The sequence below is a fragment of the Eubalaena glacialis genome, chromosome 3 (assembly GCF_028564815.1).
Source record: "Eubalaena glacialis isolate mEubGla1 chromosome 3, mEubGla1.1.hap2.+ XY, whole genome shotgun sequence".
Lineage (NCBI taxonomy): Eukaryota > Metazoa > Chordata > Mammalia > Artiodactyla > Balaenidae > Eubalaena > Eubalaena glacialis.
In genome coordinates this window covers 92,759,129-92,771,358 of record NC_083718.1, presented here as the reverse complement: position 1 = coordinate 92,771,358, position 12,230 = coordinate 92,759,129, and the positions used below count along the sequence as shown (strand labels likewise).

Sequence of the window (12,230 nt, the reverse complement as noted above, 5' to 3'; positions counted from 1 at the left end):
TCTACAGGAGCGCAGTGCAGGCCGCAGAGTCGGGGCCGCTGCGAGCCGAGACCGCGGGCCGCGGAGCCCGCACGGCCGGCCCGGAGGTGAGTCCCGCCGCAGGCCGGGCGCGGCGGGGCGGCGGGCGCGGGGTGCAGACCTCCCGCGGGGAGACGCCCCCACCCGGACGCGCGACCCCGCGAGCCCCTTAGTCCTCCTCCCGCAGCCCCACCCCGGACTCAGACCCCGGTTCACTGCCCTCCTCCCGCCTCTGGCCGGGAGCCTCCTTCCCTCCCGCGGTCCATAGCCCGAGCCGTGCTTCCCGGGACCCCACTCCTCTCCCATCCCCGCGAGGTGCGCCCCTCCCGCCCCGGGGCCGCGCTCCCCGCGCACCCCACTTCCTCGGTCCGGGCATTTCCTCCCCACTCCTCGGACGCTCGCTTCTCCCCTGGCTGCACTTTGGGGTGCGCGCCCCGGCCGGCAGGGAGTGGCCGAGCGTTCCTGCAGGCACCCGCGCTGAGGCACCGGCCCTGCGGGGCTGGGGCCGGACCGCCCTGCGCACCCCGGGAGCCGGGCGCGCTCCGTGGTTCCCACCCCGCCGTGGGGCTCGACCCGGGAACAGCCCGCGCCCGGGGGCCCGCCCGACCCTGGGCCAGAAACCGGCACAGAGCTGGCCTGTGTTCCCACCTCGCTTACAGAAGGGAGCTGGCCCTGGAGGCGGGCGGGGGGCGAGTCCGGTTGCGCATCGGAGAGCGCAACAGGCAGGTAGGAGTTTACTTTCAAAAACGCCGGGGTGGAGCAGGAGGCGTCCGGCTAGTCTCTGCCCGAGGCGTCCGGGTTGGAGACAATCTCACCGCCTCGGGGCAGCCTTCGCCACGGGCAGGAACTCATTTCCTCCTGCAGGCTTTAAACTGCCCCAAGCAAACGTGTCCGGAGAAGTGTGAAGCTTTATAAAAATTTATACGCGTCGGTGGCGGAGGCAGGAGTGGGGCGGAGCCGCGGCCTGGCGGCCCGGAGATGAGCTAGTGAGACTTGGAGCCGAGAAACCTGTGGCTCAGTTTTCACAGCTTCAAACCAGGTATAAAGCCCACCCCGCGAAGGTGTTGTGAGCTCGTTTAGCCGCTTGTTTAGAGATGTTAGAGCTCTTCATTATGATGATTGTGTGGCTGGCACGTGCATTTTGTTAAACCCCTTTTGGGGGGCTGTGATTGGAAATGCATGTATTTTTAGACATTTATTCCAAAAGCTAGCACGCTGTAAAGAATCTGGCATTTTCACTAATGTGTTTATAAATTTTACAGGGTTGCTGGAAAAATATTATAACTTGTGTCACCAATCAACAATGCTAATTAGCATTCTCCTTCCGGTGGGTGGGTTGTTTGATTACACAGCTCCTAGGCTCTTTAAGTGAGATGGCAGAAACTGTCTGAATCCAGGGAGATGTAATTAGTCATTTTATGTAACCACTAATTAGAGTTTTTAGAATTGAATTAAATCAATGTGATATAGTTGGGGCTTTGATTTGTGGGAGGAAACGGTTTATTCTCCAGTTCAAAGAAATAACACTCTTCACCTATCCATAAGCATTTAGCATTCCTAGACTTTGATGTCTCTCAATATAATTAGTGAAACAGCTAGGGTGAAATTTTCACTGTTACAGTGTTGGCAGTGTGACTTGGTTGCAACTTAATTTGTAAGTAAAATGGGAGAATTTTGAGAATAGCATATTTGTAAGGACTGCTTGCCAGGCAATACATTTTCATTGCCTTGTGTACTTGAGCAAAAGGATGAAACCGTAAAGGAAGGTTTCCTGACCAAGAAGCAATGCCAGGTCACCCTGGTCCACTGGAGAATAAACAAATGTTGAGTGAGGAAGGTATTCTCCCCTCCATCCCCCAACACACACAAACACACACCCTGTTTGTTATCCCAGACCTCAGCAGCATTTGGGTTGAGTGGGCACTTATCACATTGTATTTTAATAGGCAGGTTCTACCTTTAGGCTGTAAGCTCCTTGGAGTTAGAACTATTTCAGATTCATTTCTTTTCTTTTGGACTCCCCACAATGCTTGGGACACTGAACCTGTGAGTAGGAGTTGAAATTGCAGAATTCTTTGTGGGTTATGTGTGGTTTGGGACAATTTGTGATTGTTACCTCCCCTCCTCTCTGTAAATAAACAAGTCAGATAATTGCTACATTGCTATATAGTTTCCATAGTCAAGAGCACAGGTTCTGGAATTAGACTCTCAGAGTTCAAGACCCGGCTCCAGCACTTACCAGGTATGCCACCTTGGTTTTCTTAACTGTAACATGAAATTCATATTTTTTCTCCCATATAAGGCTTGTTCTGAGGATTAAGTGAGATATTATATGCAAATGACTTAAAACAGTTCCTAATACATACGAAGCACTCGATTAACTATGAACCATTAGATTATTATGGCCCTTCTCTCTCTATAAAGTGAACTAGCTGTGGCTAGGGGACTAGTTGTGTATGGGCGTCGTGCTGTGCCATTTTCCAGAAGGTGGACAAGACAGGATTAGGTGGACGTGGGGTTGGACCATGTTTCTAGTAGTGGCTTTGGTCTCACCTGAAGCCTGATGAAAAGGTGCATGTATGTTCAGCTGAGGTCTGTCTCCATCGGTGTCCTTCTGAATACCACTTATTGGACAGCAGTCATTGGACCCGGCATCATGGAATTTACAGGGGAGGTAGTACTTACGAAATTTACTTTTCCGAAGCTTAAAAATCTGGCAGGGGACAAGGGGGTCACTTGAAAACAAATATACATCGTAAGAACTCCAGACACATTAACCATTCACAGCTTTTGGAAATCTATACCCAGCTGTTAAGGGTGTTTCAGAGGTAGTTGATGACTGGAGCCAAGAGGAGATATTCTGGCAAGGTGAGTTGAAATCATTGGCAAGACAGGTAAAATGAGGTTGACATTTTCTTTCCTTGTGAATAGTGGCCCGGAATCACTCATTTATAAGAGCACTGTTGTAATGAAAGAATCACTGGGTTTGTTGCAAATGCCACAATCTTTCTGATCGCCACATCAGTGGCCTGGATGATGTGTTACGGTTTATAGACCACAAGTTCAGCAAAATACTTCTTCCCATCCTCCCTTACAACGCTGAGGTCCTCCAGATAAACCCAATAAAACACACACAGTTTTCTCTGATACTCATTTCTAACCTGGGGATGGTAAAAGAAGGCCTGCAAGGAAAAGAATGGAAATCAATAAATTAGTTAACTCTAGGTAATGGGATTCATTAAAGGTAGACTCACATAGACTAAAAAAAGTACATAAGTTTAATGAAAATGATACATAAGTCATGTGCCTTACAAAGGTGTTCTTTCCAATGGAAGGAATTTAACTTTACTAAGTAGTAATAATGCTTACCAGTTGTGAGTGCTTACCGTGTGCTAGGCATTAGTCTGAATGATTATGAATGATCTCATTTAACCCACCTTGAGCCTATAAGGTAAGTAAAATATAATTCTGTTGTTATAATTAGGGAAACAGGCACAGAAAGGTTAAGTACTTAATCTGAGGTCACACAGCTGATAAGTAGCAGAGCCAGGATTTGAACAGTGACAATCTAACTTCAAAACCTGTGCTCATTGCTTGTCCCCTGTAGAAGAAAAGTTGACTAAACAAAATTATCTAAATTATCCTTTTCCCCTTGAGTGCCACGTAATTAAAAATGGGTACCTTGAGAAACATGTTAGCTTGAAAACAATAAAAATAATAAATGGTGTAAACCCTTTAGAATTATATATATGATAAAAATCAAATATTCAAAGTGATGTGCACAGTATATGTAAACACAGTTGCTTCCCTTAGAAATATATCCACTGCAGAAGGCGCAGAATGGCTCTTTAAATTCAGCGTGTGTCTCTGTACCCCTTGCAAGGTAACTTTCTACCCTCCAACCCAAGTTCACTTAATAGCTCTAGGCAGAGCTGTTGACATTTTTATAATTTCCTTTTCTGAGAAGGTTAGCTTATGTTTACCACTGTCATTACCATAACATATTATTTCCCTCATATGATTTTCTGAACACTGTGTTTTCCTTTTAAGTAGGAGTCAGGTATATTTTATGTGAGTGAATGTGACTTTAGGGGCGGATTCTCTTCGAGGCCACTGATCCCCACTTTGCTTTTAATAAAGGGGGGGTGAAGGAGATCCTCTGACATTTTTGCCGGGGAATTCCAGATTTAAGATGCTGCCACTTAGTCAAAAGTGCTCTTGCACCTGTCTCAACACTGCCCTCTGACCTTCATGAGATGTGATTTGACAAGCTCTAGCCCTATCCTGGTGTTTGCTTGCAGCCCGGAAGGGATAAATGACAGGAGGACTGGGGGAGGCAGAGACTGATGCCAGTTCTTACTGTGTCTGGCATATAACCTTTGGCGCTGAGTAAGACTTGTGCAAGCAGCAGAGCAGCTCAACTCTTGGTGGTTCGGATACCGTGGAATGTAATCTCTGCATCTTTTTCTTCAGTTGTAAAACTGAGGATTTAAAATAGACGACCTCTAAGGTTTCTTCCACAGTGAACCTATGGGCTCCACGTCCCGAGATCTGCCACCTAAACCCTTCCTTCATTCAGCACACATTTACAGAGAGCCTCTTGTGCTCCAGGAGCTGGAGAGAGAGTAATGAAAGAGGCCCCCTGCCCTTGTGGAGCTTACTGTCTCTACAGGAGCCAGTCCCTGCGTAATTGGAAATTGGGATATCAAGAAGTACAGGGAGCTGGGAAAGGGCCAGGCGAGGCCGGAGGACCGGAAAGGCCCTTGAAAGAAGCTGTATTTCAGCTGATAGGGATGAGTAGGAATTGGGCAAAATGAGGTGGGTGAAGAGTGAGTAGAGCAGATATACTGAGGCTGCAGAGAGCCGGGTGCCTTAGAGAACCTCGGGTAGAGAAGGAAAGCCCAGCTGGAGAGGTGGGCAGGGCCTGGCAGACCAAGTGAAGGATTTTGAGTTTTATTTGAAGCGCAGTGGAACACCGTGGAGGGGTTTTAAGCAGGGAAGTGACGTCCACGTCGTGATTTGAAAGATCACTCTGACAGCTGCCGAGCCAGAGCCAGGCACAGTCTGGGTCATGTCAGGGGTCAGTGTGATAGACAGATAGTTCCAGATTCCAGGATCCACATTTACACCTTTATATGACCCTATCCTATTCAAGCCAGTGCAGCAGCCTATCAGTTTATTACCCAGAGAACCTGATTCCTTTTCATTACTTTATTGTCTTCCTGATAAGGCCTCCCTCTGACCTTATCTGAGTTCTGCTAATTTCTTGTGCATACAAGGGAACTATCTTGTAAATGTACTGCTGCAATGATAAGCTTCAGGATGTGTTTTTCTCTTAACTATGTCGAAACTCTTCCATTGGCTTTTGAGATGAGTTCGCTCTGGATTTTGTCCATCTGCCTCTGGTTGCTGCTTCTTAATCCTCACTGAGATCTTGGACAAGAATTGATAGGTCTGATAGAGACAGTGTGACGCAGAAGGGGCCCGAACTCTCTAGAGACTGGATTCTGTGAGGAAACCTGCAGGCTTTGTAATAGTTTAGCCCTGTGTCCGTGGAGCCTGGAGGAAGTGGGTGGCCTGAGAACTGGGAGACTGAGGGGTGGATCCCAGGGGACAGAGGGCATTTAGTGACAGTAGAATGTGTGGGATGAAGTGGGGAGAGAGTTGTGAAAATGGTGCTGGGTTGGCTCTATAGGGTCAGTAGGATGTTTGTATGGCGCCAGTGGAGGAAATTGAAAAGAACAGTCCGGGGCACCGGAGAGCATCGTGGGGGTGATGATAATCCCAAGCGGAGCAAGAGGCATCTGAGTAGGAAATGTGCGTTGGGGATTTATCCTTTCAGTAAGTATTTGTTGGGTACCTCTTCTGTTCAGTGTATCCTGGGGTAGGTAAACAGTAGCTCCTGTCTCCGTGGAGCTTATCCTAGAGTAAATCCATGGACGGAGGAGAATAATGGGTGAGTTTTGAGTCTTAAAAGATAACTTGATGGGGGAGAGGGGAAGGACTGTTGGAGGAGGAGTAGCATAAACACCATCAAATCGGAGGAGAGGCAGCAGGGAGCTCCGCGAGGGCAGCCGTGTGCTGTGTGCCATTGTCATCGCTGTAACCAAGCATCGCCTAGCAGGTCTCTCGTAGCCCCACTAAACGTGGAGGCGGATGAATGAACACATGGGTTAAGAAGGTCTGGGGGGAAGGAGGACAAGGATGGGACCTTTGGATTTGGCTCCTGGCAATCTCTGGCCAACTTAGAGCTGTTTCAGTGGAGTGTTGAAGATGGAGGATTGGGGTGACAAGAGGGAGGAAATGGCAGCATTTGCAAACCACCCCTTTGATAAGTATAGGCAGGAATTGTGAGAGAGAAACCAGACAAGGGCAGCTGGTAGAGTGGAGGTAAAGCTTTCCCCCAAAGAGCACTTGGGAACCCATGATTTCCTTTGAGGGACATGCCTGGAGTTGCCTTAACGGATGGCCGGAGGTTTTAATGAGGATGAAGGATGACGTCCTCTTGCAGTAGGGGAATGAAATTTGGATTAGCATGTGCCAGAGGCTTTATTTTGGGAGCTTCCTTTAATGCTTAACAGCAACCCTAGGAAGAAATCATATTAAATGGCCTCATTTTACAGGGGGGGGGGTCAGGGGGGTGGGAGGGTGGGGAGATAAGCTCAGAGAGGTAAGTGTCTGCCCCATGGTGTCACGGCCAGGGAACGTGAATAGGATCAGCCCAGGTCTTCGGCGCCTGGGCCACCTGCCTCTGAGACACCCCAGCAGCATTTAGCCAGAAATAGTTAAAAGCTGGGATGGAAAAGAGACTCGAGAGTTAACGGGTTGGAGGGCAGAAAAAAGTATAGACGTTGTGGATGGTCAATTCTGGATGTAGAAGACAGCAGTCAGGTTTCTGGGCCAGGCAGCCGGGTGTTGGAACCTGCAGGTCAGCAGAGAGCTGGGTGAAGGGCCTTTGGGGAAAGAGGCTCATTCAGGGCAGGTCTGGAGATCTTGGCTCACCTCCTGAGGCTGGCGTCTGCCAGGTATGGAGAAGAACAAGCAGCATAGCCCAGAAAGGCAGTGAGAGTCTAAGGTGCTGAAAGCTCATTGAAATTGCTAGTGAACATGCTGGGAGGAAGAGTTGGGAGAAAAAAAAGATGAGCCGCCTCTTAAAGTCTTCTAGAAAAGTGGGGGAAGGTCCAAGAGCAAAACTAACATGTTTTTAAAGTGCCCACAGTGGGGTTTTTTTCCACATTTGATTCTTTACAGTCACCGCACAAAATAGGCTGCCTTATTTCCATTTTACGGATGAGGAGACCTGAGGCTCCGAGGGGGGACACAGCTAGTTACCAAGCCGTGGACAGCACTGGGATGCAAGCCCAGCGCTGTCTGGCCGCAGGTGAGCCTCAGGTGGGAAGGTGAGCATGGGCACCCGCTCTGCCTTGCTCCTTTCCATGCCTTTCTCTTACTGAGAGAGACAAGGAGAGCCTCTAGGTTGGGGACTGGTCACGGGAGTCCTGATAACCCCAAATGTCCCTTATCCAGAGTATCGGAGCCGGTGCTGGGAGTGGTCACAGTTGTAGCTTGTTTGTTTCTTGCATGAGCCCTTTTATTCACCTTTTACAGATGTGGGTTCAGAGAGATTTAATAATTTGACTGAGGTCGTATAGCTAACAGATGAGTAAAGCCTGGGATTGGAACCCAGCTCCTGATACTGTATCAGCTTATATCTCCAGATCAACCCTGTGAAGTCCATGGCTGGTGGGTTTATCCCCATTTGACAGATGAGGAAACCGAGGCTCAAGAAGGCAGGTGGCTTATCCCATGTGTACTTGACAGTGAGGAGCCCTGGCTAGACCCCGGGTCTCCCCACTGCTCACCTTGGGCTCATGCAGGAGAGCAGACATGAAATAATGAGTCAGGACATCAGGACAAGGGAGGCTAGCCCTAGGTGACAGACCCTAGGGAATGAATGACAAGGGCAAACACAACCTAGGTGGTACTGAGGCTCGGACTGTGTTGGCCAGTGGTGGTTTGTGGGTGATTCCCTCCAGACTGGCTGGTCATTGCTCAGGAGCCTTGGCCTACTCCCAGTGGGGGTAGAGGTATGGCATTTGCAGCTTCTTTGTTTTTTCTTCACACTGATCTCACTGGCTCTGTTTGCAGTGTCAGCTTCCAGGGGCGCTGGAAGGAGGAGCCCTGTGGGGTGGAGACCAGCTCTGGGGTGAGGGGTGCAGAACTCCTTTCTCTCGAAGTAAAGGTTTAACATGTGGGGCTCAGGAATGTACTTGGAAACGTTTCCAATTTATTTTTATTGCATAGAAATATCTAATGAAAATGTGGGAGAAGGCCCAGGAACCTGCAGCTAATAAATCACCTGCTTTCGTTTTCTGATGTTCTGTCATCCTTGTCCTTACATAAGTGATTTTATGTGATTGTAACTGGAATGTAGATTTCAGTGTCTATCTGCAATGCTGTATGTAGCCTGCTTTTTAAATTTATCACTATATCATACAAATTTCTGTTCTTCATAATTATCATTTTAAACAGCTCTATGATATTTCTTTGGGTGAATGAATCATGTTTCCCTGACCTAGTCCTCTGTTTGGGGGGCATTGAGAGTGTTTCTAGCTTTTCACTATTTAAGACAATGTGCTAATCATAGTTTTTCTTTTAAAAAAAGAGATTAGTTCCCTGAGATAAATTCTCAGGAGTTTGGATTCCTGGATTAAAGAGATTGAGAACCCTTTTTTTTTTTTTTTCCCCCAGTGGCTTTCGGAAACTCTGAGCAAATCCCTTTAAAGCTGCTTCCCTGGGTATTGTTTTGTAACCAGCACACTGGCAGTGGGAGCTGGGCACGGTGTCTAGGGCTGGGATGCCAGGAAGGCCGGGCTGTGTCTGGGAGATGGCCAAGGGCCAGGTCTCTCCCACCTCCGGTTTCCCGCTGCCGCGGGGTGGGGGTTGGGCTTGCCCGGCACCCACCTGTCTCCCTCCCAGACACCTGGGCAAGCTGGCTGCTTGCATTTAGCACTCAGGAGCCTCACCCTTGCTCACTTGTTCCGTCACAGAGACCCCAGAGAGGAGATTACTACTGTCACTTATCTTCTGGCCCCTTGGGTTTGGCTTTGAAGGTTGATATCTTTTTTTTCCCCTGTTTTCCCAGAATTCGTTCCTGCCGAAGAGTAAGTCCTTGATTCCCAGGCCCTTTGAGGTCTGAGGAGGAGTGCAGTAGGTGAGATTCTCTACCTCTAAGGAGAAACAGTACCTGCTCCTTCAGCAAGAGCAAGCTCTCCATTGCTATGGATACCGAATCCACGTATTCTGGATATTCTTACTATTCTAGTCATTCGAAAAAATCTCACAGACAAGGGTATGTAAGCTACTGCTTGTTCCACTTTTCCTTTGGGGGAAACTTGCAGGTTTCTCAGGCTGCCTGGGCTCACTTTCAAACAGTCCCACTGCAGGGCAGCTGTCGCCAGAGGTTCAGTCCACTGGTGCGTGAGAAGCTGAGCTTTAAGGGCATTTAACAGGCGTTGGGAGGAGCTACACCACCAATTCACATTTTATAGCCACCATTGCAGTTGATGACTTTAATTTCTCACAGTTGATTCTAAATTAAAGTTTCTCCCTTCAGTGGAAATGTTTTTCATTTCTAAGTACTTTTCGCAGATGACAGTTCTCTCAAAGCTTTACCAAGAATGTAAGTGAAAGTTCAAAAAAAAAAAAAGAGTTAATTTGTTGCTTCTCACCCAGAGCTGCTGACTCATTGTCCCTTATGCATTTGCCTGAGGCTTATCCACTGAAGTGGCAGGATTGGCCTGGTGCCTTATTTATTTCTCTCTGACTAGTCTTCCCAGTGAGCAGGCCTGGGTTTTGAAAACTCCGACCTCGGTGATGGGGCCAAATTTCCCCTTCTCTGTGAGGAATGAACAGGTCTGCACTGGTGTTCATAAGGCCTGCAGTATTACAGACCTGCAGAATGGTGAGGAGAGAAACGAGGAAATGAATGAATGAAGAGGTGGTACTGTACTGGTGAAGAGTGCAGTTGATAAAATTGCAGTGCTACCTCTTACTTAGAGTCCTCATCTGTAAAATGGGTATAGCAGGGCTATTGAGAGGGTTAAATGAGATCATGCTTGTGAAGCATTTAACACAGCACATAGTAGGTCACTAACCAGTGGCTGTATTAATGCCATCAATGGCCTTGGCATTTCAGCACCACATTCAAAGGCCCACCTGGGGTCACAGCCCTGCGATGGCTGGGAATGGTGATTATAGTGGTGTTTCCCTGACTGAGCAGTTCCCCATACAAGCAGCTGAATGCAGAGCAGGATTTTGTTTTGTAAAACAGCAGTAAGAGATGGATATCTAATTGATTTATTCGTTTGTGAGCATGTATGGATGTACACACGCAGAAAGGGGTCTGGAAGGATAGTGTCCGAGCTGCCCAAAGCGGCCATCCACAGGGAAGGGGTCCACACAGGATGATGACTGATAGGAACTTTCATTTATGCTTTATCTTTCTGCACTTGTTCAGTCTTTTACAAGTGTATATTTTGTGATTAAAAGTAGAAATGGAATGAGTGTAAAAGAAGGACTTTCAAAGATTATTTAATGACATGAGAAAATATATATGATGCCATGTTATTAAAAAACAAGATTCAAAACTTTGTACATATAATGGTTATATATTCTTATGATACAATGAATGGTAACAGATGGACCATGCCTGTCTCTAGGTGTGCAACTATTGGGATTATAGTTGTGTGTGTGTGTGTTTTTTTAACTTTCCTTATTTTCTAAATTTCATGTATTGCTCTTATAATCATAACAATCTGGGGAAAAGAGGTAAATGAGCTTGTGCTGGAGCCCAGGCAAGGCTTTCTAGTCAGCATGGGAAACAGCAAGGAGGGCTGCTGAGTGAGGCGTAAAGTAACATGCCAGAGCCCAGATCCTGAGAAAGTCAGGAACCCTCTGGTGAGAAACATTTAATCACAAATTTCAATCAGTGGGTAAACATATCAGATTTGTTCTAAAATACTAGAAACAGCTGTGTAAAAATGTCCAATCTTTGAACTTAACTGGAAAAAGCAATTCCCTTGTCAGTGTGCCAAGCTTCCCCATCCTACACTGTGATGAGTGGAGTGGGAATTTGGGGTTCTCTTGGTGCTTGGGGATGAGTAGAGAGGGACGCCTTGCAGTGTTCAGAGGAGGAACCGTCTCTGGCCTCCTTTATCTAGATCATGTCCCGACTGTCATTGCTCTGCGCTGCTGTTTCCTCAGGCCCCTTGGGGCCCGCAGAAATTGATACTGCAGTGCTCTTGTGGTAACTTTAGGAGACTATAACTTTCAATGAAAACAGCATGCAGAGCTCTGAGGGCCTTCTTGGACCCCTGCGGAAAGTACTTGGCAAATGATAATACAAGCTGAGACCTTTAATAATTTAATCAAGGGTGTTGCTGAATGCCTACTCAGAAGAGCTCGGGGTGAGAGATTCGAGATTTATAGGTGAACTTCCTGGCATCTTTAGAAAAGCAACAGCCTCTGAGTTGGATTCCCTGACAGGCAGCCCTGTAGGGCATAGTGACTGTGGGGCAGAGTTTGTAATCCATAGAGAGTAGGTGCCAGGAGTCCTTTGTCAGGGTGGTATTGGGGAGTAGTAGTAGCCTTCCAGAGACGTGCCCTGGACCCAGCAGAGGGTCTCTGTCACTCAGGAGTGTCCCTGTGAGGGCTGCTTTGCTCAGGGATTTGTTGGGAGTTTGAATGGCAGAGTAGGAAAGGAGAGGGAGCTTGCTCTTTGGGAATCTTAGTAGAACTGTCAGAGGGGAATAATGAAGGGCAGCAAACTTGATATGCCTGATGACACCAAGATCATCGTTGGACGACTGGCTAGGTTCTAAGCAGATGACAAGTGACTCTTTTCTAACAAAGAGGTTAGTGGTCTGGTTTTGTGATCTCCAGAGGGTATCCAGTTAACTTGCTGGGAAAACGGCACAGACTCCAGCCGACCTCGCCTAACCTTTGGGTTTTGGAGCACCAGTTCCCCGAGTTCAATACAGCGGCTGCCAGTACCGTTCATGACCAGTTTGAGAGTGCCTGTTAGGACCCTTGGTCATTATCCCCCCTCCTCACAGCAGTCCCAGAACGGTGGGAGGTGGGACCCCCGTTCAACAGGTGATACAATTGAGACGCAGAGAGACAGCATTATTTGCCTGAAGTTATGAGGTTGG

General features: G+C 47.8%; 1 protein-coding gene across 3 annotated transcripts in view; it reads left to right on the top strand.

The window, feature by feature from the left end:
- The window catches only part of VANGL1 (VANGL planar cell polarity protein 1), a 50,515-nt gene continuing 38,285 nt past the window's right edge, over positions 1-12,230 (top strand). For 2 of the 3 annotated variants that reach the window (XM_061186127.1, XM_061186129.1), the window contains exons 1-2: positions 996-1,057; positions 9,164-9,370. In XM_061186127.1, coding sequence (XP_061042110.1) covers positions 9,300-9,370 — 71 coding nt within the window. In that variant the 5' untranslated portion in view covers positions 996-1,057; positions 9,164-9,299. Of the gene's footprint in view, positions 87-995; positions 1,058-9,163; positions 9,371-12,230 lie in introns of those variants that run through there. The other variant, XM_061186128.1, reaches the window with a different exon arrangement.